This window comes from Salvelinus alpinus, chromosome 1, assembly GCF_045679555.1.
Source record: "Salvelinus alpinus chromosome 1, SLU_Salpinus.1, whole genome shotgun sequence".
Lineage (NCBI taxonomy): Eukaryota > Metazoa > Chordata > Actinopteri > Salmoniformes > Salmonidae > Salvelinus > Salvelinus alpinus.
Window position 1 is genome coordinate 50,427,227 of NC_092086.1, and position 27,992 is coordinate 50,455,218.

Sequence of the window (27,992 nt, forward strand, 5' to 3'; positions counted from 1 at the left end):
GAGTCAGGTGCTTCCAATGATTCAGCAAGGATACTAACCAGACCATGTTCAGCAAAAACACACACACATTGAAGTTGCATTATCGTCTTAGGAAATTAGTAATGATACTGATGAGAACAGAATGACACAGACTGACAAATACCCAGCAGTGTAAGTTGGAGCTAATTAGAGACGTTTTCCTGTTGTGTCTTGCAAGCTAAGCTGGGCAGCATTCCTCTCCCTGCAGCCCAGCCAAGCTAAACTATTACTCTTATATAAATATATACACAGTCTCTCTCACTCACACACACACACACACACACACACACACACACACACACACACACACACACACACACACACACACACACACACACACACACACACACACACACACACACACACACACACACACACACACACACACACACACAAACAAACTTGCACCACCAAAACACATCCACACACTAACACATAATGAATGACTCATCCCGTCTCCTGCCAAACACACAAACAGATACAGGCATTTAGCCTCAGGCTTATGATCTGGTATATCAACACACAGCAAACCCCTAGGCGACACTGTGTCCTTCCTGACTTCACAGCAACTACTACAAGCACATAGTTCTATATTTCCATACACAAATACACCTCAGTCCCTATTTCCACCATCCCCCAGCAGGAAGTCTGGGTCTGGGGTCTCCCTGACCTTCCCTCCCCTGACCTGACCCACCAGGATATCCCTCTGCAGGAGTCCTGTGTCTGGGGGGGAGGTGGGGGTGGAGGGGTTGCTCTCGTTCTTTTTTAATTGAGAGTGTATCACTGAATATCTTTGCTGTGTTTGGTCATACTGGGATTTAAATATGTATGTACGTATGTGTGTTGCAGGGGATCGGCTGGTAAAGGTAAATGGAGAGAGTGTCCTGGGGAAAACCTACTCCCAGGTGATTGCCCTCATACAGAACAGGTAAGAGTCACTGTACTGCGTGTGCGTCTGTGTGTACCCACAGTATGTACAGCGCATTCGTAAAGTATTCATTTTGTTACGTTACGGCCTTATTCTAAAATGGATTAAATCGTTTTCCCCCCTCATCAATCTACACACAATACCCCATAATGACAAAGTAAAAACCGTTTTTTAAAAATGTGTTAAATCCACTTCAATCAGTGTAGATGAAGGGGAGGAGACCGGTTAAAGAAGGTTTTTTAAGACAATTGAGACATGGATTGTGTATGTATGCCATTCAGAGGGTGAATTAAAAATAAACTGAAATGTCACATTTACAGAAGTATTCAGACCCTTTACTCAGTATTTTGTTGGAGCACCTTTGGCAGCGATTACAGCCTCAAGTATTCTTGGGTATGATGCTACAAGCTTGGCACACCTGTATTTGGGGAGTTTCTCCCATTATTTTCTGCAGATCCTCTCAAGCTCTGTCAGGTTGGATGGGGAGCGTTCCTGCACAGCTATTTTCAGGTCTCTCCAGAGATGTTCGATCGGGTTCAAGTCCAGGCTCTGGCTGGGTCACTCAAGGACATTCAGAGACTTGTCCTGAAGCCACTCCTGTGTTGTCTTGGCTGTGTGCTTAGGGTCGTGGTCCTGTTGGAAGGTGAACCTTCGCCCCAGTCTGAGGTCCTGAGCTCTCTGGAGCAGGTTTTAATCAAGGATCTCTCTGTACTTTGCTCCGTTAATCTTTCCCTTGATCCTGACTAGTGTCCCAGTCCCTGCAGCTGAAAAACACCCCCGCAGCTTGATGCTGCCACCACCATGCTTCACCGTAGGGATGGTGCCAGGTTTCCTCCAGACGTGATGCTTGGCATTCAGGCCAAAGAGTTTAATTTTGGTTCATCAGACCAGAGAATCTTGTTTCTCATTGTCTGAGAGTCCTTTAGGTGCCTTTTGGCAAACTCCAAGCGGGCTGTCATGTGCCTTTTATTGAGGAGTGTCTTCCATCTGGCCACTCTACCATAAAGCCCTGATTGGTGGAGTGCTGCAGAGATGGTTGTCCTTCTGGAAGGTTCTCCCATCTCCACAGAGTGACTCTGGAGCTCTGTCAGACCAATGCCCTTCTGACCTTGCAAGGCCCTTCTCCCCCGATTGCTCAGTTTGGCTGGACGGCCAGCTCTAAGAAGAGTCTTGGTGGTGGCCACTGTTCTTGAAGACCTTCAATACTGCAGACATTTTTTGGTACCCTTCCCCAGATCTGTGCCTCGACACAATCCTGTCTTGTAGCTCTACGGACAATTCCTTCGACCTCCTGGCTTGGTTTTTACTCTGACATGCACTGTCAACTGTGGGACCTTTATATTGACAGGTGTGTCCCTTTCCAAATCATGTCCAATCAACAGAATTCACCACAGGTGGACTCCAATCAAGTTGTAGAAACAGGATGCACCTGAGCTCAATGGAAACAGGATGCACCAGAGCTCAATGGAAACAGGATGCACCTGAGCTCAATGGAAACAAGATGCACCTGAGCTCAATGGAAACAGGATGGACCTGAGCTCAATGGAAACAGGATGCACCAGAGCTCAATGGAAATAGGATGCACCTGAGCTCAATTTCATGTCTCATAGCAAACAGTCTGAATACTTATGTAAATCGGGGATTTCTGTAAAAAAAAAAATATATACATTTGCAAAAATTTCCAAAAAAACTGTTTTTGCTTTGTCTTTATGAGGTATTGTGTGTAGATTGATGAGGAAAATTATAAATTTAATCATTTTTAGAATAAGGCTGTAACGTAACATAATGTGGAAAAAGTCAAGGGGCCTGAATGCTTTCCGAATGCACTGTATGTGTGGGTGTCGTTTATGTACGAGACATGTCTGTCGTTTACTTTGCATTTTGTATGTATGTATAGCATGATTCTGGAATGTGGAACATGTTCAGTTGTGTAAGTCTTCCTCGACTTGTGTGAGTATTTCCTCCTAAAGAGAATAGCCTGGAGCAATGAGTGTCCAGAACACGTCCACTGAGAGCAGTAGAGTCACCAGGGTCATCGTCAACAGGGTCTCCTGTGACATGGTTGCTGATCAACTCCTCTCAAAGCAAAACAAAACCCTTCGTCGCAACAGGGGGAAAGTCTTCTCTTACTGTAACATGATAGAGTTTGGAACAAATGTGGAATGATATTGTTTTTCCTACTCTTCCATCTGTGTTCCTTTTTCCCTTCTCCCCTTCCTCCCTCCTTCTCTCCCCTCTCTTCGGTTCCCCCCTCTCTTTGCCCTCTTCCTTGTCCCTCTCTCCTTTCCTCTCGTTCCCTCCACAGTGAGAGTGTGTTGGAGGTCTCTATAATGCCAAAAGATGAAGACGTTCTGCAGCTGGTAAGTGTGAGTACGATATTTCAACCACACTACACCCTAATAGAAATACGAATAAATGAATACCTGATGAATTCATTGACAAGTTTGTTGATTTAAGAACACTAATACTGCAGAGAGATAACATCTTGGATATAGTCATTCTTGTCATTCCATTGCTTTGAGTTGAAGTTCTCGGCTCTCAGGAACTAGCTAGGCTGTGACGCAGATGCTTTCTAGTCTGTCGTTAGATTACAACACACGTTCATTCAAGCTATTATCCAAAGTTCTGTGGAAGCGTCACATGAAAAGCAGCTACCTGCACGCACGCACGCACGCACGCACGCACGCACGCACGCACGCACACACACACACACACACACACACACACACACACACACACACACACACACACACACACACACACATTTTGCCTCAGTCCATAAATTGCTCCACCACTTACTCACACACGCACACACACACGCACACACGCACACACACACACACACACACACACACACACACACACACACACACACACACACACACACACACACATTTTGCCTCAGTCCATAAATTGCTCCACCACTTACTCACATGACCAGACATGCAGAGCATGTCACCGCTTCTCCTCTGGACCAGGAGGAGCAACCCAGGGGCACAACGCTGACACAACCTCCCAGACCTGGGCGCCCGACCTGGGCTTCTCTCTCACCCACACAACCCCCTACCCATCAAGCACCCTGTCTTTCCCCTTCCAAATACCGCCCTCCTTCAACCCCATTACCACACCCCTCCACCCCTCCACGCCTCCACCCTTCTCTCCTCTCACTCCGCCCCTCAACGCACCACGGGCATCGGTTGCATTCCAGTGGTGACATCACCAGCTCTAGCCATGCCCCCTTCCACCCTCCCACAGGGTAGAGAGAGAGAGAGAGAGAGGGAAGAAGAGAGGGAGTTTGGAAGGGCTTGTCTGAGGACAGCATACTGAACGAAGAAGAAAGTTCGACAGATAGCAAGAAAGAACAGCGAGAGAGACAAAAAAAAGGAGTGTAAAGGAGAAGTCGAGGCATAACCTCGAGAAAGAAGGAGAGCGGGGGAGAGCGTGGTGAATCGTAGCAACGGGAGTGTTAGTGTCTGTGGGAGGCAAACAGACTCGTGCATTGAGGAGTTCCCCTCCTCTCCTCTTCCTCTGTGAGTGACTTCAAGACAGTATTGAGCCTGAGAGACACTGCCAGACTGAGTGTGGGCCTGCCCTGCTCTCTGAGGTAAAGCCTGAACACTTCATATTTTAAGTGTTGCCTTTTGATATGAATTCATTTTGGGCAAAGTGGTTTTAAGTCTGTAGCTTTGTAGTTTCTTAATTGGTGTTACGGTTATAGCTTGAGGGGCTGAACACTGAACAATACTTTAGATATGTGGTGTTGTTGCGGGTGTATTGGATCAAGCTAGCTGTAACAGTGAGATTCCGTGCTTGTTTTGATAGATCCAGATTTGTCGTTGTTTTAAGTCAGTGTTTTGTTGTAGTGGTATATTTGGAACACTGCTCTGTGTCTGTGTGGCTGCAGATGGTTGCTGTGTTGTGGCTCTTGCTCAAGGCGCGTGCTAGTGCCTGCAGCTAACTAGTAGCTGTGTTTGTGTTGGAGGCTGAGTTGGGGCCCCTAAGAGTCACCATGGCTGAGCAGACTGAGGTGGTAGGAGGATGAACACAGATGGTTCTAGACGTCGCTTGCTGTGTAACATCATAGTTAACAAGGAGCTTTGAATGCTGTGCCGGTCAAACCTGTGACTGTCAAACCAATTGTATCGCTCCTTCCTCCCCTCTGACCTCTGTTCGTCACCTGAACTCCTCCTGTTTGTGTCTCACCTCTCTCCCTCTCTGTCTCCCCTTACAGGCATACTCCCAGGATGCCTACCTGAGGGGCAACGAGCCTTACACAGGGGGAGCCCGGAACCTTCCGGTACCCCCGCCCCTCTGCTACGCTCCCCGCGCCAAGTCCCAGCCTCCCTCTGGGGCCCCGGCCCCCATGGGCCAGAACCAGCTGGACAACTGGAGCCGCTGGGCAGGCTCCGCCAGCCCTTTGTCCCCCCTGGACAACCGCTCCACCGTGGGCAGCCCGGCTAGCTGGCAGGAGGGGCGGGGCGGACACAGTAGCCCCCCCCACAGGACAGAGGAGATCCAGTACGGTGTGACGGGGCAGCAGCCTACGGGACAGACCAGGGGCCGCTCCTACTCCTCATCTTCCTCCTCAGGAGGGCCCCTCAGCAGCCCTCTGCGTGTCCACTACGTCAACCACAATGCCACCGCCACCACCGCCTCCTCTCAGCCCCGGAAGGGCAGCCAGGCCTGGGCCAGCCCTCTCCAGCCCAGCCCCAGCCGCAGCCATCACTGCCAACAGGCCCTGTCTGAGTGGTACTACAGCCAAGCTGCTGAGCAGCGCCAGGGCCGCAGTGGCAGCATGCACCAACGCCACCGCAGCTATTCTCAGGACAGGCTGTGTGAGACAGGCTCCGGGCGCCACCGACGGGGTCCGGGCGGCTGGCCCCACAGCGCCTCCCAGGACACCCTGATGGTACTGCAACAGTCAGGCCCCGGACCCCACGGGGACCCTTCTTGGACCTACGGAGACTGGGAGGGGGCCCGGGACCAGAGCCACCCCTCCTCATACGGCAGCAGAGCCCGGTCGGAGAACCTGCTGGTACAGTACGACCGCTATGGCCGCTCGATGGAGATGCTGGAGTCGCCCCGTTCCGAGAGGCCCGCCTGGCTGCAGCAGGCCTCACAGCAAGCACCCAGAACTGAGGCCTATCAGAGGCAGGGGAACCATTCCGGTGTCGCGCCGGCCCCTTCTATGGGCCGACAAGCACAGCCGCACCACAAAACCCAATCACAATCCCACCCACATACCCAGCCCCAGCCCCAACAGCCAGCCCCCCAGAGCAGACGTCTGCCCACCGGACAGAGCCTGGACGACCAGCCAGTAGGTTACCGCAGCTACAGCCCCTCCTTCAACCGCAAGACAGGCCGCATCATGCAGCAACCCTCCTTCAGGGACCCCTCCTACCTTGGCCCCCACCTCAGCTGGGCCCCCACCCCCAAAACCAGCCCCCCTGAAGGTGTTGTCCCCTCAGTTCCATCCCCTCTGGCCTCCACCACCCCTGAGCCCCTTGACAAGGCCTACCGCCCCACCAACCATGAGAGAGGGGCAGTGGAAGGCCAGGTGGAGGTGGTAGCTCAGACCCAGGAGGTCAAACTGAGACAGAAACCCCCCACGGGGCGAAGGAGCGCCCACGCCATGCGTCACCCCCACTACACCCTGCCTGTAGATGGCACGGAACCCCCCGTGTTCCCCCCTGACCCCCACAATGCTGCCCCCGCCCCTCGCCCCTCAGGAGAGGGTGCCCTGCACCGTACCAATGGCAACCTGGCCCCCCTGTCTGTAGAGGATGACGCAATGGCCTCCATTCCCTTTATAGGTAAGCACCTCCACCACCACACACTCCTCCTCCTCTTCCTCTCCCTACCCCTCCATGTGACTTGCAGACCTCATCACTCCCACTTCTGTTTAAGACACAAACATATTCATCCTGATTGATCTTACTGGAACTTACTGGAAACTAACTGTTTGTAAAAACAAACAAGAAGCTTACCAGAAAGATTGACCAGAAAGATGGGAGGACATAGACTATGACTTGGCCTGTATTTAGAGAATAGAACCCTTCTCTCTGTGCCCTTCATTTCCTCTGTCGGTCTCTGCCTGTGTGGCCAGGCTCCGGGCTTTTCCTCACTCTGTCTCCAGTCTGTGTCTTTGTTTGTGTTGGGTAATACTGGCACTTCCCACAGACATGCAGACGGTATTAGTAGTGTTTGATTGAATCATAATTTACGGGACTTCACTACCCCCCCCCCCTCCTCCTCCTCCTCCTCACCGGTCTCTCAGATCGAGATGAGCTGGAAGCTGACTTTATGTCTCACTAGCGTGTGTGTCTGTGATCACAGAGTACGTCTGTCCACCTATCTGTCAGTCTGTCTGCTTTCACAACAGGGAGAATATTTTTCTCTTTCTACGTCACTGCCATGAATTCCATTTTATTTCCAGTCAAGTTGGGCGGCAGGTAGCCTTGCGGTTAAGAGCGTTGGGCCAGTAACGAAAAGGTTGCTGGTTTGAGTCCCCCAGCCGACTAGGTGAAAAATCTGTCGATGTGCCCTTGAGCAAGGCACTTAACCCTAATTGCTCCTGTAAGTCGCTCCGGATAAGAGCGTCTGCTAAATGACCAAAAAATGTATAGTATATATGAATTGGTTGAAAATCTAACAATAACTATAACTTTTGGCATTATGCCTGGATTTACTGAGATGACCCTCTGGTCTTTGTAACTGTTTGAACGTTTGTGTATTTGCTTACTACGTGTGTGTTCTACAGTAATCACACATTTGTATGTGTGTATGTATGTATGTACAGTGTGTGTGTGTGTGTGTGTTTGTGAGAACAGAACAGGAGGTATCTGGTCGTGTCTCAGCTTGCACAGATTGAACTACAAAGACCAGAGAGCTTTTAGAAAGCCTCATAAAGTAGGGCAGTGATTGGTAGATGGATAACAATAACAAATCAGACATTGAATATCTCTTTAAGCATGGTCAAGTTAATAATTATGCTGTGGATGATGTACTAAACCACCCAGACACATCAAAGATACAGTTGTCCTTCTGAACTGAGCTACAGGACAGGAATGAAACTGCTCAGGGATGTTACCATGAGGCCAATGGTGATTTTAAAACAGTTACAGAGTTCAATGGCATTGATGGGAGGAAACTGAAGATGGGTCAACAACATTGTAGTGACTCCACAGTACTGACCTAAATGACAGAGTGAAAAGAAGAATACAAATATACAGAATAAAAATATTGCTTATATATGCGATAAGGCACGAAAGTAATATTGCAAAAAAACACGGCAAAGGAATACACTTTTTGGCCCGAAATGCAAATCCTTATGTTTGGTCCAAAACATCACTGAGTAACTGCCTCCTTATTTTCAAGCATGGTGATGGCTGCATCATGGTATGGATATGCTTGACTTTGGCAAAGAGTGACCAAGTTACAGTTTTGACTTAAATCTGCTTTAAAATCTATGGCAAGACTTGAAAATTGACAGAGCTTGAATATTTTTTGAAAGGATAATGGGCAAATGTCACACAATCCAGGTGTGCAAAGCTCTTACAAGACACACAGCTGTAATCGTCTGCCAAATGTGCTTCTAACATGTATTGACTCAGCTGAATACTTAGCTAATCAAGGCATATTAGTGTTTTATTTTTCATTCATCTTTGACTTTAGAGTTTAGAGTATTTTGTGTAGATCGTTGACAAAAATGACAAATGAAATCCATTTGAATCCCAATTTGTAGCACAATAAAATGTGACAAATGTGTAGACTTTCTATTGGCGATGTAGGCTACTCCCTCAGGTGGTCAGGACAACAACCGAGGTCAGCAAAGTGCAAAGCAGATTCAAATGAGCTGCGTCGGAAACTTGTACCTACGTTGAAATGGAGAGATAGATGGATGCCCTCAATGTGGGGCCAAGCCGTGACGGATCCTAGAGAGAGAGAGGGAGACCTATAAATGAAATGATTTAATAGGGAAGAGAACCAGAAAACAGAGAAACTTCTTGCTCCTTCTTTTCCCTCCTGCTCAGTGCAGCTGAAAATGTACCGAAACTAGGCAGTCAGGGCGGCAGGCTGAGGCACGTTTCACGACCAAAGACTGAAACTTAAAACTTCTCTCTTGCTGTTTCTCTATCTCTCCATTTTTTTCCTCTCCCTGATAGGATCTGTGATCTGGTTGTTTGGGAGCGTGATTTAATAGGCTGCTGTTCTGTTGACTGTCGATGATGAGGCCGTGTAGTAGACAGACACACAAAAGCACAGAGTCTGTGCTGTCCAGGATGGTGGTTGGATTCTCTTGCCCTCTAGTATCGGTAGTTTGACTTAGCATTCTCTATATGGTGCTTTCACTCACTGTAGTCTCCTTTTGAATAGTGTTGGTAGCTTGTGGTAACAAAATCAATGAAAGGAATTACATATTGGAGCATTTTTACTGTAAATCCTAGTATTGGGTCTTATTAGGATGGCAGGTTATACTGTCCCCCCTGAGCCTCCTTATTGGGCGAACCCAGTATTGTAGATGATAGGACAGGAGGCCTGGTAGTAGTAGAACCCCCTGTGAGGCACAGTACAGTACGGGTCGAGACTGTCTCTGTCACACTGCCAGCCTCAGGCATTGCACTCTGTGCCCACCGCCCTCAATGATGCCTTTGTGTACCACTATACCCTCCCCACAACAGACACACAGAGCCACTACCCTCCACACAACACACACACACACACACACACACACACACACACACACACACACACACACACACACACACACACACACACACACACACACACACACACACACACACACACACACACACACACACACACATGCACGCACGCACACACTGAGCTGGCCAAAACATGGCCTATGTTCTCAAAGAAATCTCTCTTTCACCCCTCTCTCTGTGTCTCTGTGTGAGCGGGTGAGGTCATGGCGTCTCCTATAGAGAAGGGGAAGTGGCAGTAGGCTATAGGAGTGTGCTGTGGTAGTATAGAGCCCTGCTCCATTCTAAGGCCGGTATTGTGGTGGCTCCAACTCAGCGCTCCTCTCTCTACTGGCTCTGCTGTTCTGGTTCTGTTAATGATGGCCTTTGTTAAACCCACAGGCAGCGAGAGCGGCTATTTCTGTGCTCGGCTGTAAACAGGCAGATTCCACATCCCAGATTGGGAATGTTTTCCGCCTCTGCCTCTTCTCCTACTGCCTCTGTTGGGCCGGCCCTAGCACCGAGACGAGAAACGGACTGATACAGAGAGAAGAAGAGGGGCGAGGGAGATGTCGAGAAACAGAGGGAAGCAGGTGGAAGACAGTGAAAGTGGAAGCAGATGGGAATAAAGGGGAGAACATGATGTCTGTGGAGAAGTATGTATGGTCAGAGAAGACGCATGGGGGAGAGAGGGACGAGTCTTGCATGGCAAGTTATGTTTTGAGCACCTTGTAACAATACAAGAAAGCATAACATTAAGTTTCAAAAGTTCATGTTAAGCCTATAGGGGTTTCGAGTGTAGAGCCAAGTCAGTTCTGAGCCATTGCTTCCATTTGAGACTGAAGATCTGCTGCCCTCTGCTGTTTAGTGAAGGTACTCAGACAGGCGCAGCAGCCGTGGTTATTAGTGAGGCCAGCATTAGGACCTGAAGCTACAAAAGTTAAACATGGGCAAAACCCTACCCTTCCCTCTCTACATGCAAACACTAGTCTGGTCCATAATCCTCTGTGTCAGTCAGAAAGTGTGTTGTGGCTTGCTGGTTTCACATCCCCTTGTGTGTGTTTTAGAATAGTTGAGATGAACGTTGTATGGTTATCTTGGACAAGGTTGGGTAGGTTACTTTCTAAATGGCATCTGTTAGAGTTACTAGTTACCTGTCCAGAATTGTAATCAGTAATGTAACTTTTGGATCACCCAAACTCTGTAACAATCTGATTACTTTCAGTTACTTTTAGACTACTTAAGAGGCATTAGAAGAAGACAAAAATGAATATTACCAATTGAACGACATCTATTGCAGGATAAATCAACTTTAGAGTTTACATAGCTGGCCATACATGGATGTTGCGTTTTACTTTATGGTGTATGTAGGCTTCTTTTAACCCATTGCTTTGTACTTTAATACAGATAAGTTTCAAGTTTCAATGTCACGCGCACAACAGTGAAATGCCTTTCTTGCGAGCTCTAAACCCAACAATGCAGTAATCAATAATTAGTGCAAACGATAACAAGTTAGAACAAAAACACAGAAAAAATAATCATAAATAAGCAGAACACGAGAAAGTAAGAAGCTATATACAGTGTCAGTTCCAGGATCAGTAGCTATATACAGTGTCAGTTCCAGGATCAGTAGCTATATACAGGGTCAGTTCCCGGGTCAGTAGCTATATACAGGGTCAGTTCCCGGGTCAGTAGCTATATACAGGGTCAGTTCCAGGGTCAGTAGCTATATACAGTGTCAGTTCCAGGATCAGTAGATATATACAGGGTCAGTTCCAGGGTCAGTAGCTATATACAGTGTCAGTTCCAGGGTCAGTAGCTATATATAATGTCAGTTCCAGGATCAGTAGCTATATACAGGGTCAGTTCCAGCCTGGAACTTCCAGGGTCAGTAGCTATATACAGGGTCAGTTCCAGGGTCAGTAGCTATATACAGTGTCAGTTCCAGGATCAGTAGCTATATACAGGGTCAGTTCCAGGATCAGTAGCTATATACAGGGTCAGTTCCAGGATCAGTAGCTATATACAGGGTCAGTTCCAGGGTCAGTAGCTATATACAGTGTCAGTTCCAGGATCAGTAGCTATATACAGGGTCAGTTCCAGGGTCAGTAGCTATATACAGTGTCAGTTCCAGGATCAGTAGCTATATACAATGTCAGTTCCAGGATCAGTAGCTATATACAGGGTCAGTTCCAGCCTGGAACTTCCAGGGTCAGTAGCTATATACAGGGTCAGTTCCAATACCATATTTACAATGTGCAGGCATACTGGATTGATAGAGGTGTGTATATATATACAGTATATATGTAGGGGTAAGGTGAGTAGGCATCAGGATATATGATAAACAGTAGCAGCAGCGTAAATTAAGATTGTATGTGAGTGTGTGTGCGTGCGTGTGTAAAGTCAGTATAAATGTGTGTGCATGGTATGTGTGTGTTGGAGTGTCAGTGTGTGTGATTGTGTAGAGTCCTATGAGTGTGCATAGAGAGTGCAAAAACATATATACAAGGGTCTATTTAGCAGTCTTATGGCTTGGGGAAATGAGCTGTTCAGGAGCCTATTAGTGCCATGCGGAAGCAGAGAGAACAGTCTGTGACATGGGTGGCTGGAGTCTTTAACGATTTCCCGGGCCTTCCTTTCACACCGCCTGATATAGAGGTCCGGGATGGTAGGGAACTCAGGCCCAGTGATGTACTGGGCTGTCCGCACCACCCTCTGTAGCTCTATGCTGTTGGCATACCAAGCAATGACGTAGCCCGTCAAGGAGCTGTAGAACTTGACTTTCAACCTCCCGAGGGGGATGTGTGTGGATCATTTTAAGTCCTTAGTTATTTGGATCCCGAGGAACTTTAACCTCTGAACCCGCTCCACTGCAGCCCCGTCGATGTGGATGGGGGCGTGCTCGTACCCCCATTTCCTGTAGTCCACCATCAGCTCCTTGGTCTTAATGACGTTGAGGGAGAGGTTGTTGTCCCGGGCACCACACTGTCAGGTCACTGACCTCCTCCCTGTAGGCTGTCTCGTCGTCGCCGGTGATCAGGCTTACCACCGTCGTGTCGTCAGCAAACTGGATGATGTTGTTGGAGTGGTGCGTGGCCTCGTCGTGGTGGGTGTACAGGGAGTACAGGAGGGGACTAAGCACGCACCCCTGTAATACGATGAGGCTATATCGTGACATGAAAGGAAAAAAAAGTCTGTCAGATTTCCAGTCATTCCAATTAATTGAATACCCCTTGATCTTCAAGAATAGGACTTGGAAATATAGATTAGCCCAATAGTTTTACCTGAGCATGACGCAAAAACAAAGGACTTATTAGCCTACTCTGTTTATCATTTTGTTGTTTCGAGCTGAAAAAGAAATGCTGCTCTCATGGAATGTCATGCTTTGAGCACTGCCAAAAAGTGCTATTTACATGTGAAAAATGAATGCCATATGCTGCATTTGCTATAGGCCTAATGTTTACGTTTCTGTTGGGGACACTACGATATCTGAATCATTTGTAGCTGTTTAAATCTATCAAAAGTCTGCAAGTTTGAGCATGTGTCCGTTAGGCCCATGGATTTAGTTTTTATCAGGACGAATTAGATTGAGCAATAAAAGCCCCACTCGTGGTCTTCTTAAATTAAGCTTGTTTTTGACAGTATGTGGAGCACAATACCACGGGGGAGTTTAGAAGGGAGGAAGTCCCTCAAACTGTTATTCCTAATGCTGGGATCTGCACCATGCAGCTGTTGCAAGAGTGATTTTTTTCACCTACTGGCTGTCCACCAGTTCAAGTAGGATGTATAATCTTTGGATGCTGACAGCAGTCGCACCATTGGAAGACAGCTTGGACTGTAACCTACCAAGGGCTATTCCTGCTCTTTTCCCGCTATCCATCAAACGCATTTGGTGTGATCATCATAGTGGTCTCTGACTTGTGGTCAGACTCGCTCAGGTGGAACAAACTTAAACCTGCGCCTTTTTTTAATGCTGATTTCAATGTCTTTGAGAAAACAGAAAGGTGTCATAAAGATTTTTTTTCGGTAACGTCCTTTCTGAATTTAAAAGTCATCCTATAAGTAATCATCTAGTATTTCAAAGGAATCTGTAATCTGATTACAATATTTTTGCTGGTAACGTAGCGGATTACAGTTCGTATTTTATTTTTTGTAATCAGTTAGATGTAACACGTTACATGTAATCCATTACTCCCCAACCCTGATCTTGGATATATTACTTATGGTTGTTTCGTGTATTTCTGCCATTCAACCTTGAGATGACAGCTAACCAAGCAAGACATCGTTTCCTTTTTTGTGTGTAATGCACTCATACAAACCAACACAATGAATCACACACACCCTTACACAAACCTCCCAACCCGCTAGTTGATAAAGAACTGAAACCTAGCGTTATTACATGGTACCAAAGCCTTTTCCGTTTCTATTTGAAGAACTCTTCTCATGGAGGCAGCAGACACAGGTACACCATAGGGCGTTGTTTCAATCTCTCTGTATGTCGTTTTACTTTCCACCTTATTATTTTGTCTATTGTCCGTGTGTGTGTGTGTGTGTTTTTTCTTTTTACGCAATAGAGTTGTAATATTGCTCATTTTACAGTTACGTTATTGAAGTTCTAAATTGCAGTTTTGCCTTTAGTCTTTTCTGAGTATTTTCTTCCACTCTCTCTTTTGAGGATGCTTCATAGAACACATGTAATGATCTGTGTGCATTGTGTTTATGTGTTAGGAGGACAAAGAAAGTGAGTAAGTAAGTAATGTGTCTTGTCAATGGTTCTCAGAGAACGCGAGCATTCCGTGTGAAAACAGTATCTCTGTCCTTTATAGTAACCCTGTGGTGGTACCGCATCGCTCTCCTTTCCTTCAAATCCTCTCCCCTCCTGCCTCTATCCTTCCCTCTTCTCTTCCCTCTTGTCATCTCACCCTTGGTTCGGCCCTCTGCCCTTCCCTAACCGTCCCTCTACTTCCCTCTTCCTATCCTGTCTCCCGCTTCTGCCCTTTCCCTTCCCTCTCCTCCCTCTATCCTTCCCTCTCCTCCTCCCTCTATCCTTCCCTCTCCTCCTCCCTCTATCCTTCCCTCTCCTCCTTCCTCGATCCTTCCCTCTCCTCCTCCCTCTATCCTTCCCTCTACCCCCTCCCCCCTCCATACAGATGAGCCGACGAGCCCCAGCGCTGACCTCCGTGCCCGCCACGTACCCGCCTCCTCCGTGGTGTCCAGCGGCATGAGCTCAGCTCCCGCCATCGTCACCAGACCCGCCTCCCCCACCTTCACCTTCCCTCTAACCAGGCTCTTCTCACACGACTGCAGTGAGTGCCCCCCTTGAGCCGGACTACCCCGGACCAACCCCCCTGCATGCAGCCATACCAGAACCCAGCACACCTCTCTGCAGTGTCTGGTACCATGCTAGCAGACATGCCAACTCCACATCTATGGAGAGAATGGCTTACTGTACACAGGATGCTCCTTTGTTTCTCTGCATGAGTTGATTGACAATTTTTCCATGGCGAGGAGGTATAATGGCCTCCAGTAAGTAGACCTTGTGTACTTCTTTGTGCCTGGTAAGATGCATGCACGCCCTAAAGCAAATGTAGTCACTCCTCGGTGGACTAACTGCCTAGGCAGATGCATGTGCGTCATTGAAGTGAATGGGGTTACTCTCTACCCTTTGGAGAAAGTGTGTTTTGTACCAATAGGGTCCACATTTCCTCTGTGTAGACTAGAGCATGAAGTCCAGTGGTCCTCGTACACCCAGCTTTAGTCCAGTCTGTCCAGTCTGACAGACAGACTCCCTTTGCATGACAGTAGTGAGCGAAGTGACCTGAGAAGACCTAACCTAACCTGACTCCATCCTGCCAGCCCACCTCTTCACCCGCTACCTCACCCCAGCCACCGCACCCAACCACCCTCCACCTCTCTGTCAACCGCTCTCCCACGTCTGTTAACCCCACACTCCTTTATTAACATCCTCCGACTACCATTACATCTACTTTCTTCTCTTTCTTTCCCTCTCTCTCTCACTCGCTCCGTCTCCCACTGAGCAGGCGGTATTAAATCCAGTCGCCGTTCCTCCTATCTTCTAGCCATCACCACGGAGCGCTCCAAGTCATGTGACGAGGGACTCAACACCTTCAGAGAGGAGGGCCGCGTCTTCTCGTGAGTAATGGATCCCCGGGGGGAGACGTGGGAATCGATTAGGAGGGATTCATCTGAATCATATGATCAATTCATTTCGTGGTAAATCTTACAGTAGTCATTCTAAATGAACCCTCCGTTTGATTCTCCATAGGAGGCTGCCAAAGAGAGTGAAGAGTTTCTTCATTGAGGGGGTGAGTTTTTCCCCTGTTTCACAACAACAGTAGGCTGTAACATACACGTGACCACTCTGCAGATTGCAGAGGACCTTCCATTTCTGGCAGCTAGGAGAGTGTGTGTGAAACCATTCGTTTTTTAGTGTGTTAATCCTAAAAACCTGTCGCAGAGTGGTGTGTAACTTTTGACCCTGTCTGTGTGTGTGTGTGTGTGTGTGTGTGTGTGTGTGTGTGTGTGTGTGTGTGTGTGTGTGTGTGTGTGTGTGTGTGTGTGTGTGTGTGTGTGTGTGTGTGTGTGTGTGTGTGTGTGTGTGTGTGTGTGTGTGTGTGTTAGTCTCTGGACAGTCTGGGGGCAGCGGAGGAGGTGCGCTCCAAACGCCACTCCACCTCAGAGCTGGGCAGTATCAGCTACAGTGACATATGGAGAGAGGGATGGCTGCACTACAAACAGATCCTCACGGAGAAGGGCAAGGTGAGAGAGAGGGAGGAGAAAGAAAGAAAGAACGAGTAGAGGAATAGGACCTACGGCAGTTTAATGAGCCATTTCTTCTCTCACTGTCCTTTCTGTCTCTCACTCCATTTCTTCTCTCGCTGTCCTATCTGTCTCTCACTCCATTTCTTCTCTCTCTGTCCTCTCTGTCTCTCACTCCATTTCTTCTCTCTCTGTCCTCTCTGTCTCTCACTCCATTTCTTCTCTCTCTGTCCTCTCTGTCTCTCACTCCATTTCTTCTCTCTCTGTCCTCTCTGTCTCTCACTCCATTTCTTCTCTCTCTGTCCTCTCTGTCTCTCACTCCATTTCTTCTCTCTCTGTCCTTTCTGTCTCTCACTCCATTTCTTCTCTCTCTGTCCTCTCTGTCTCTCACTCCATTTCTTCTCTCTCTCTGTCCTTTCTGTCTCTCACTCCATTTCTTCTCTCTCTGTCCTTTCTGTCTCTCACTCCATTTCTTCTCTCTCTGTCCTCTCTGTCTCTCACTCTCTCCATTCCGTTGTGTGTTACAGAAGGTGGGCAGCGGCATGCGTCCGTGGAGGCGGGTCTTCTCGGTGTTGCGCTCCCATTCGCTCTTCCTTTACAAGGACAAGCGGGAGGCGGTCCTGCGGGGCGCCACTCTGGGAGGCGATGCTGACGAGGAGCAGCCAATCAGCATCCGGGGCTGCCTGGTGGACATAGCGTACAGCGAGACCAAGCGTAAGCACGCGCTGCGTCTGACCACTCAGGACTTTTGTGAGTACCTGCTGCAGGCCGAGGACAGAGAGGACATGCTGGACTGGATCAAGGTCATCAGCGAGAACAGCAAGACCGACAATGAGGTGGGTCAGAGGGCACCACTCTCACCTCTCAACTGACCTTCCCCTCTCAACTCTCAACTCTGAACCTAGAACCCTCTGACCTCTCAACTCTAACCCTACAACCCTCATATCTTATGTCACACACTGCATTCTATTTCTAGATCTCCTGTAATATTGTTGAACATGTCACCTTTCTTCACTGATGTTGCTACAGTGTAAGGCTGTATTGATGAAGGAGTGGACCGTGTGTTTGTCTGTCTCAGGAGCTGGGATTCTCAAGGCAGGCTCTGATCAGTAAGAAGCTCAATGACTACAGGAAACAGAGGTGAAGGACGCATACATGTCACTATACAGCAGTAGTGTTTTGTACATCCATCTTGCTTGTCCTGCCTGGTAGAGTCAGTTTGTAACAGTCTTCTCTCTGTCTCCCCCTGCCTCCAGTCCAACAGGCAACAAGCCGGAGTCCTCTCCCAGGGTGTCCCGTGCCAAGCCTTCCTTCCTGCAGGCCAAGATGGAGAACGCTGCCGGGGCGCCGCGCTCACCCAAACCTGAGGGCAAAGGTCAGAGACAGGAACCAACCAGCAGTGGTCATTCCAGATGGATGTTTGTTCTGACTCTGTCTGTCTGTCTGTCTGTCTGTCTGTCTGTCTGTCTGTCTGTCTGACTCGCTGTCCCTCTGTCTGTCCACAGACGAGAGCAGCGCCCCTAAGTCGCCATGGGGGATAAACATCATGAAGAAGTCCAAGAAGTCAGGGCCCAAGGCTTTTGGAGTGCGGCTAGAGGACTGCCAGCCAGCTGCCAACAACAAGGTCAGCCAGAGCCTCCCTTCCTCTAATCTTATCATATACTGTAAATGTATCATTTTGTGTGTGTTTATATGCCCTGTTAAAGTATTTACTGAAAATGCATGGCATATGGACATGTATGGGTCAGTGTGTGTCTACTGTTTACTATGATGTATCTGTGTGCTGGTAAGGTTTGTGTGTCCACTCCTGTCCGACCCTCCTCTGTTTGTCTGTCTGTCCTCCCAGTTCATCCCTATGATCGTGGAGATCTGCTGTGGGCTGGTGGAGGAGATGGGTCTGGAGTACACCGGCATCTACAGGGTCCCAGGGAACAACGCAGTGGTGTCCAGCCTTCAGGACCAGCTCAACAAGGGGTCGGACATCAACCCTGCAGAGGAGGTGAGCAGAGCAGGAACCCAGTCGCACACACACACACACACACACACACACACACACACACACACACACACACACACACACACACACACACACACACACACACACACACACACACACACACACACACACACACACACACACACACACACACACACACACACACACAACCTAACGTACAGTAAGCAATAGGCACAGTAATCCATGACTGGATTAGATAGACACAGTATATCTAGTCATCTGTGGGATGGTGTTAAACAGCATCAGTGGGGTATACAAGTGTTCAGCAAAGGGAAAGGATGATTTGACCATCATCTATTCTATCCAACCGTGTCTCTAAAGGCCCTTTAGTATTGCCTTTGACCTCTCTCTCCCTGTTCTTACCGCTTCACAGAAATGGCAGGACCTGAACGTGATCAGCAGCTTGCTCAAGTCTTTCTTCAGGAAACTTCCGGAGCCTCTCTTCACTGATGGTGAGTCCCCGTTTTGTTAGATGAACCGTCAGTAAAGGCATGAATGAACTCTCATTCATCCGCCTTTTAACAGTTACAGTTGAACGTTAGTTTTGTATTTTAATGTACTGTAACTAATCACAGTACTCTCATCCTCACAGATAAGTACAATGACTTCATCGACGCTAACCGGATGGAGAATGCCGGGGACCGGCTAAAGACCATGAAAAAACTGGTAGGTGAACGTTGTCTGAACATGTTCTTCTATTTGCATATCCGGTATAGTCTTTCCCTGGAAGGAGGATATGTTCAAGGGCTAACAGATTACACAGGATACTCAGAAGTGTTGACATCTCTCTCTCTCTCTCTGTCTCTGTCTCTGTCTCTGTCTCTGTCTCTGTCTCTGTCTCTGTCTCTGTCTCTGTCTCTGTCTCTGTCTCTGTCTCTGTCTCTGTCTCTCTCTCTGTCTCTGTCTCTGTCTCTGTCTCTGTCTCTGTCTCTGTCTCTCTCTCTGTCTCTGTCTCTGTCTCTGTCTCTGTCTCTGTCTCTGTCTCTGTCTCTCTGTCTCTCTGTCTCTCTGTCTCTCTGTCTCTGTGTTAGATCCGTGACTTACCAGACCATTACTACCACACTCTCAAGTTCCTGGTTGGCCATCTGAAGACGGTAGCTGACCACTGTGAGAAAAACAAGGTCTGGATACTGTTATCATAGTGTTTTAACGTGAACGGGTTATTATAGGCTGCGTCCTAAATGGCACCCTATTCCCTATATAGTGCCCGACGTTTGTCCCGGACCCAATGGCACTTCATTCCCTATGTAAAGTGCCCTACTTTTTACAGAGTCACAGTTCAGATGTGATAAACGTGTGGTCGCCATAGTAACAGATGATTAAGGAAGACTGATTTATAAGGAGATGTATTGTTTCTGTGCGTGTAGATGGAACCTCGTAACTTGGCCTTGGTGTTCGGGCCCACGCTGGTGCGGACGTCTGAAGACAACATGACAGACATGGTGACTCACATGCCTGACCGCTACAAGATAGTAGAGACGCTCATCCAACATGTGAGTGACCCTCTAATCCACAACCAATGACAAACCTGTTTACTGGCTTCATGTTAACTCTCCTCCAATGAGCTGGCGCTACCCTGTCGGAATATCTTCTCACAGATCTCTTCTTTCTCTCTGTCTCCTCTCTCGCTCTGTTTCCTCCCACAGTATCTCTGGTTTTTCAGTGAGGACCTGGACAAGGATGAGAAGGTACAGTGGGACTTACTCTGCAAACTGTGGAAACTATGTGGGGACAGCTGTTCAGTTCACACGGTCATGTTGGAGCTCTCAGTGTAATCTGCTCCGGTAAACGGCCCAAATAGAATCCTGGGGATGTGCTATGACACAGTATATCTTACCTATGCGTCATTGCTTGCGTCTCATATTGCACCCTATTCCCTTCGTAGTGCACTACTTTTTTTTACCAGAGCCCTATGGGCCGTGAAAAAATAGCGCATTATATGGAGAATAGGGTGCCATTTGGGACACAGTCACTGATTCTGATGCAGGACTTAAATCCAGTGTTCATGTGTTGTTTATGACTCGATGCCTTTCTCCCCTTCAGACTCCAGTAGACACGAAGGACCTGGTGCCTGCCCCCAATATTGACCACTTGCTCTCCAACATCGGCAGGACCGCTCTGCTAGGGGAGACGTCAGGTGAGGGCCCGCCCACCACTGCCCAAATGCATCCAATCACAACCTGCACTGAGCTACTGACAGCCTGTGCAGACCAATCACGGTTCATACTGTGGCCGAACTGGCCAATCAGTGACTGTCAATAATCATTGACAGCCACACAGTTGAACCAATCCCATACAATCAGGAAAGAGGCATGACATACATTTGAAACGATTTGCCCTTGCCGAGTTTCTCTCTTTCCTGATTTGATCACTAGACTGTGCTTCTTTCCTCTCACCTGGTTTTCTTTTCTTCTTTATTACTCATCTTTCACTTTCTCTTCTACATCGCTGCATCCCTCTCTTAGCTGAGCCGGTGGAGCAGCCACTGCGGTAGGATGGGATTTCCCCTGCCAATTCCTGTGTGTGTTTCTGTGTGTGTGTGTGTACGTGCGTGCGTGAGAAATAGTGAGTTTGGGTGTGATGGTGTTTGTTAGTAAAAGGTGGGTGGGTGTGTTTAGTATGTGTCAACATCTTCAGAGGAAGTTGCTTTCGGCTCCCTCTCAGTGTCCGCTTGACTAAGGCAGGAGTTGTGTGTGAGGACGACCCTGTACTGTCACCCAGTCTGACTAATGGATTAATGACTTTGTGTTCTTTGTCACTGAGAGAGAAAGCCCCTCTACAGTGGTCTCTCCATCTGTCTGTCCTGTCTACCTCACCTGCTCCACTCATTCTGTATAGGCCCTCTCGTGTGTGTGTGTGTGTGTGTGTGTGTGTGTGTGTGTGTGTGTGTGTGTGTGTGTGTGTGTGTGTGTGTGTGTGTGTGTGTGTGTGTGTGTGTGTGTGTGTGTGTGTGTGTGTGTGTGTGTGTGGTAAACAAACGAAGAATAGTAAATAGTAAACAAACAAAAGATTTGACCAACTGGGGACATTTTGTTGGTCCCCACAAGGTCAAATGGGGTTTAGGGTTAAGGTTAGAATTAGGTTTAGGAGCTAGGGTTAAGGTTAGGTTTTAAGGTTAGGGTTATGGAAAATAGGATTTCGAATGGGACTGAATTGTCTTCCCACAAGGTTAGTTACACAAGACTGTGTGTGTGTTTGAGTGAGAACATGTATGAGTGAGACCATTTGAGTGAGAGCTTGTGAGTGAGAGTGTGTGAGTGAGCATGTGTGAGTGAGAGCGAGATCCAGTGAGTGTGAGCTAGTGTGAGTGAGTGAGTGCTACTGAGAGCTAGTGAGTGAGAGCTAGTGAGTGAGAGCTAGTGAGTGTTAGCTAGTGAGTGTGAGTGAATGAAAGTGAGAGCTAGTGAGTGTGAGTGAGAGCTAGTGAGTGTGAGTGAGAGCTAGTGAGTGAGCGAGACCGTGTGAGAGAGACCGTGTGAGCTAGTGAGTGAGAGCGAGAGTGCGAGCTTGTGAGTGAGTCCTAGTGAGAGCTTGTGAGTGAGAGCTAGTGAGTGTGAGTGAGAGCTAGTGAGTGTGAGCTAGAGAGTGTGAGTGAGAGCTAGTGAGTGAATGTGAGTGAGAGCTAGTGAATGAAACCTGGTGAGTGAGGGCTAGTGAGTGAGAGCTAGTGAGTGTGAGTGAGAGCTAGTGAGTGAGTGTGAGTGAGAGCTAGTGAATGAAACCTGGTGAGTGAGAGCTAGTGAGTGAGAGCTAGTGAGTGAAAGCTGGTGAATGAGAGCTAGTGAGTGAGAGCTAGTGAGTATTAGTGAGAGCTAGTGAGTGGGAGTGAGAGCTAGTGAGTGGGAGTGAGAGTTAGTGAGTGGGAGTGAGAGTTAGTGAGTGGAGGTGAGAGCTAGTGAGTGAGAGCTAGTGAGTGAGAGCTAGTGAGTGAGAGCTAGTGAGTGAGAGCTAGTGAGTGTGAGCTAGTGAGTGAGAGCTAGTGAGTGAGAGCTTGTGAGTGAGAGGTAGTGAGTGAGAGCTAGTGAGTGAGCGGGAGTGAGTGAGAGCAAGGGTGTGAGTGTGCGATCAAGTGTGTGGTGATTGAAAAACCCTTTACTCAACCTTGTTTTCTGCCTTCCCTCCTCCCGACGCTTCCTTCACCAGTTGATGTCATCAGTGTTTGCCGTGATGTCATCAGTGTGTGCTGTGATTCCTTAATGCTGTTGTTTTTCCCCACCCTCGCCCCTCTCTCCAACAACCCTTGTCACATACCAGTCAGTTTGATCAACTCCGTGACAATCAGTGGTTAGTGATGACACGTTGTTCTGTGTGTTAATGGTGTGTGACCAGTGTCTGTATGGTTCTGTTCCCCAGGGGAAGGTGACGGGTAGAGGGTGGGCACAGAGGAGTCACAACTCTCTCCTAATTGGATTGGTGTTACATTAGAGCAGTCATATTTCCTGTGTTATAACAGTGTCAAAATGGTGTGTTTTAAAAGCTCGAGCAGAAAGGTTTGTTTTCTGAGCAGCAGCTCTGTGCCCCCCCCTATCACTGCCATTCACGCTCCTCCTCCCCTCCCATGTAACACAGACCAGCTTCACAGTGTACCTTCCCCTCTGACCCTCTCTCTTTGTCCTCTCTTAGACTCAACCAACAGTGACTCAGCTAAATCTAAGGTAAGACCTCAGATAGCCAACTATGCTGTTTTACACCTTTTTTTAAAAACTTCTGGCCACTCATATCACACAGGGCAGCTTCACAGACACAAAACAATCTTCTTCACGACCACAAAAAAACATTCAAAGAGCTGAAGCAAGTAACAACATTTTTCTTCACACCATCTAGTTATGGTTGAGGTTGTGTAAATCATCCGACCTTTGACCTATGTGACTTTGTTTTGTCTCAGGGGTCGTGGGGGTCAAAGCGAGACCTCACTGCCAAGGACTTTCTGACCCTGTCCATCATGTCCGCCGTCACCGGACGCAAGCGCAGGAATCGCCACAATGGCCGCCTCGTGGGCAGCAGCACAGACGACGACTCGGAGCACGAGCCAATCAAAGTCAGCCACCTGGGGGCGGAGGAGGGAGAAGAGGCGGGGCTGGTGGTGGCAGGAACAGACACTGCCCCACGAGCAGAGGGAGAGGAGGAGGAAGATGAGGAGGAGGAAGAAGAAGAGTCTGTAGTAGAGAGAGTGAGAGAGAAGGTAGAGGAGGTGATAGTTCCCAGCATGCCATGCGGTAGTGAGAAAGAGAAAGCAGGGCAGACGGTGATGCTGCTCCCTGAGGAAGAGGCGGTGACAGCGGAGGTGAAGGGCAGGGTGTGGCGGGGGCCAGAGGACGCTCGCTCTATCGTCTCCGGTTACTCCACCCTCTCCACACTGGGGCGGAGCCTGGCGTCTGAGGGCCGGTGCGATGAAGCTGACGATGAGCGCAGCGAACTGGTGAGTGAGACGGACAATGAGAGCGGATTCGCCTCGCGCTCCCTTACCCAGGAGAGACCTGAGAAACACCCCCCTGCATCCTTTACACCCACCCTCACACCCCCTACCCCCACACAGCCCCCCACAGCAGCACAACGAAGCTTCCTCTACACACACTACAAACCCCACCCTGTCTCCCCCACGACCCAGCAAACCACCCCCACCCCCTCCACACATACTCAGGACCCTGGGGAGAGGAGCGAGGGTGGGGCGCGATCCACCACCCCCTCGTCCTCCTCCTCCTCCACCACCCACAGACTGCACACCCGACCCTCCTTCAACTCCCACAAGCTGATCCAGTGTGACACGCTAGCCAGGAAGAAGCTAAAGGACAGAGGGAAGACCAAGGCTCATTCTCTGGACCTGCTGGACCTCCCTGGGCCTTCAGGAGAGGAGGGAGCTGGGGCACCAGGGGCCCAGAGGAACCGATCCAGGACCAACCCTTCCTCAGGGAGCAGCCAGGAGAGCCTACGTCCACCCCGGCCCAAAGAAGCCCTGCCCCCCAGCGAGGCTGCCTCTTTCACCCCCAGCGGGACAGGGCAGGGTCAGGGGCGAGGGTCTCTGGCTGACCAGGTGCGTGCGCGCCTGCTGGGCTCGGCTGATGACCTGCGTATCGTGGGGCTGAGGAAGCCACTCTCCCCGGAGACGAGGAGGAAGAGACGGGCTTGGAGAAGACACACTGTGGTGGTTTCACCTACCGAGTCGGGCGACAAGAGGCCTGCGCTAGCCACCAACAAGTTCCCCATGTCGCTGGCCACTTCCAACCAGGGCAAACCACAGGGATCACCCCTCGACCACCAGGAGCTTGACCCAAGACACCCTCTTCCCCTGGGCCAGAATCCCCCCGTCACACGCCGAGCACCCGCCTCCAGGTTCCATCAGTACCTGTAAGTATGGACAAAGACTGATAGGCCTGTAAGTTACAAGGCCCCTGGCCTCCCTCTCAAAGTCTCCCTCCCCTGAGCTGCTGAGCCAGGGCTGCTGTGTTAGAGGGTCAGATAGTGCTGACCCCGAGTCAGTTGCATGATGGCAGTGGGTAGTGGACAGCAGAGCCACAGACAGACACAAGGGGTCTTGTGACAGGTCTGAGAACAGTTTCTGGCCTCCAGTCTACTCCGTTTGCATGGCAAGGGGCATCCCAGTATTTGCCAAAGCTTATTTTGTTTGTGTTTTAAATAAAAAATAAAATAATGCAAAACTGCAATGGGGCAGCAGACACACAGACAGACAGACCTCATCACAGTTGATATTAAAGCCAAGAACTCTCCCTCATGCAGGCAGCAGACAGACAGTGTGTTACTGAATAATAGGATCCTTCCTGTCCTCTCTGTTGCTTCCTGTCTGACACAGGAAGTGGGTTGTCTTCTCCCAGTGCACAGGGAAGAGCATGCCAAACCAAGCCTACCCAGGGTTCCTCACAGAGTGACACTTTCAACAGGACTGTGAGCTCTCTCTCTCTGTCTTTCACACTCACACACACACACACACACACTAGCTGAGAGATCAGCACATACACTATAAGAAGAGTACAAGCAGTATTGGAATGTGAGTTTTAAGGGAGAACTCTGTCTAACCTTTGGCCCCAGCACTGACTTCTATATCAGTCTTCCTTAATATTCTGTTACTATGACGACCACAGAACAAATGGCTCTAACACTCATCTAGTTGCCAACACACAGAAATAACATAACTCTCTCACACACACACACACACACACACACACACACACACACACACACACACACACACACACACACACACACACACACACACACACACACACACACACACACACACACACACACACACACACACACACACACACACAGCAGTAGTGGTCTGTAACCAAGATGTTTGTCTGTCTTCGTTAATGTCTGTACATATGTGTGTTTGCCTGACAATACTCGTGAGTATGTTTGAGTGTGCAGGTGTTTGTGTGTTGAACTATTTTGTAACATTTGTAAAAAGCCTTGTTAAGTTAACCTTGTAAATATATATATTACATTATCTTTATTTTTTAAAATTGTTTTATGGTTTACATAAGTGCACGCAGGTGCACCATCATTTCCTTCAAGATGTTACTTGAAATGTTTCCCTTAATATATTATTTTTTGTTTTATATACAGTAAATATTATATATATATTTTTTGTATGAAAAGAATAAGTACTTTTATTGTGATTTGACTTCTCGGATGTACCTGTTTTTAAAACAAACAAATAAGAAACATCCTGAACCTGACTTAAAGCCTGTTCCTTGTTTCCTCATAGATGGCCTTTCTCTGTGACTCACAGTACTATGCAGAAATAATTTCTCTCATTTAGCAAAGATAGAATAACTCATCCAACATTAACATTCACCAGTCCAAATCCTTAGTTCTGGCCGTTGAAATGCCTCTCCGTTTCATGGCTGGAAAGCATCCATTTCCGCATTTGAAGAAAGCAATGTACTCTCCCCTTGCTGACACTACTATCTACCTTATGTTGACAATGCTTATCTTATTTGGCAGCAAACAGGGCTTTATCTACCATAACCTAATTTAAGTCAGAATAATGTTTGTATGCATCTCAGCTCTCTTATCAAAGAACGATCACATACTGTCCTTGCATCAACTCTATCATAACTGTCTTTTCAATTGGATTAAGTATTAGTTGGTAATAATTTGCTTGACCAAACCTGCCTACGTGTACCAGAGGAAATATTTGTTTTCATTTTATGGGTGACCGAGAAAGCGCAAAATATTGACAACATGCCCTGTTAAACGTCAAGGGTTATAAAATGCAACCTGCATGTATACACAAAGTTACATTTTGTAAAGTCTGTCAATTGTATTTTATTTGTTATATTATCAGGAATATTTCAAGTATTAAAACCATCTACACATGATTTTATGTCATATATTACATTTGCATAAGGTTAGACTCAAGTGAATGACCACTGCGAGTGGGGTGCTTCAGAATTCCTGGATACAAATGACTGATTGCAGAAATGTGGTTACCATAAGTAGACATTTTGGGGTCTGCTGTGTTTCTAGACTGACATACCATTCTCTTGGCCATGGTCCAAGACGAGTTTCCATTTCCCTAATACTCTTTATTAACTGTCCCTCGACCAATGTCATATGGGACTTATTCTTTGGTTTCCCCCTTTGCTTGACACGATTTTTGTCATCATAAAATGTCATTGACATTTAGTTAGTCTTGTCTTACCTCAAGAGTTGCCCTGCAAGTGCCTGATTTCTAGAGTGTTTTTGTTCTGCAGTGCCATGGTCAGTCCTCACCTCCCCATTAACCCTCATTATTCCAGACTCTCAAAACCTCAACCTTCACATCTAGTTATAAGCCAGACTGAATCCATTCTCTTCTCGTTGCTGTGCTTACATCTTATCCGCTGACCCAAAGACGTGTATCATACATACGAGCAGCCTCTCTGGGAGGCCATTAAAAGCACACTGTGTCTGGCCAAGGACTTGTCTATGCAGTCTGTTTGCATCTAACAAGCACTAACAAACAGCAGAATACCTGATGCTGTAAGGAGAGGGGAAGTATAGTGCTCTCACCTGCTTTTCTCACACACAGAGGTTCTTTCATGTGGACAGTGTTTTGTATGGTACACATAACAAGCCCTAAGTAAGGGTATTCAATACCTAGAACAGGGTAATATGGTACCAACTCATTTGCATTAGATTTTGTTAGATGAACTAACTGTATACATTTAAACTGTCAGTCAATAGGAGACATACAGCTAAGCTTAACAGAGCTGAACCAAACTGCTCATGCCTTCATCAAAAGATAAATACAAACATTTTAGAAAATTCTGACAACACTCAATGTGTGTTTAGCTGTCCGTTTCTTGAAATGTGATATACCTTATGTTTGTTATTATGTCTTATAATATTTTGTACATATTTTCTTGATATGTAACATATTGTATTGTGTAAAGTACATTTTGAATTGCTTTGAGTAAACAATCTTTTAAGAACATTTCCTAACTAAAGGTTATCCACCTGGAACCATTTCATTCGATGGCATTTTGCTTCAAAGCAAGGTTATATGATGTAAATAAAACAGAATTAAGTTTAAAAAATGTTT

At 47.9% G+C, this 27,992-nt stretch overlaps 1 protein-coding gene across 9 annotated transcripts in view; it reads left to right on the forward strand.

Annotated features, from left to right (window-relative positions):
* LOC139579137 (rho GTPase-activating protein 23-like) overlaps positions 1-27,987 on the forward strand; it is a 102,052-nt gene extending 74,065 nt beyond the window's left edge. For 3 of the 9 annotated variants that reach the window (XM_071407505.1, XM_071407488.1, XM_071407452.1), the window contains exons 5-24: positions 868-946; positions 3,252-3,312; positions 5,178-6,759; positions 14,799-14,954; positions 15,690-15,801; positions 15,935-15,974; positions 16,291-16,428; positions 16,956-17,264; positions 17,507-17,568; positions 17,685-17,803; positions 17,934-18,052; positions 18,275-18,427; positions 18,819-18,897; positions 19,038-19,111; positions 19,477-19,566; positions 19,813-19,938; positions 20,092-20,133; positions 20,489-20,582; positions 23,069-23,100; positions 23,331-27,987. In XM_071407505.1, the coding sequence (XP_071263606.1) occupies positions 868-946; positions 3,252-3,312; positions 5,178-6,759; positions 14,799-14,954; positions 15,690-15,801; positions 15,935-15,974; positions 16,291-16,428; positions 16,956-17,264; positions 17,507-17,568; positions 17,685-17,803; positions 17,934-18,052; positions 18,275-18,427; positions 18,819-18,897; positions 19,038-19,111; positions 19,477-19,566; positions 19,813-19,938; positions 20,092-20,133; positions 20,489-20,582; positions 23,069-23,100; positions 23,331-24,794 (4,931 nt within the window). In that variant the 3' untranslated portion in view covers positions 24,795-27,987. Of the gene's footprint in view, positions 1-867; positions 947-3,251; positions 3,313-4,108; positions 4,551-5,177; positions 6,760-14,798; positions 14,955-15,689; positions 15,802-15,934; positions 15,975-16,290; positions 16,429-16,955; positions 17,265-17,506; positions 17,569-17,684; positions 17,804-17,933; positions 18,053-18,274; positions 18,428-18,818; positions 18,898-19,037; positions 19,112-19,476; positions 19,567-19,812; positions 19,939-20,091; positions 20,134-20,488; positions 20,583-23,068; positions 23,101-23,330 lie in introns of those variants that run through there. The other 6 variants (XM_071407471.1, XM_071407461.1, XM_071407479.1 and 3 more) reach the window with 6 other exon arrangements.
* Positions 27,988-27,992: the final 5 nt, after the last annotated feature.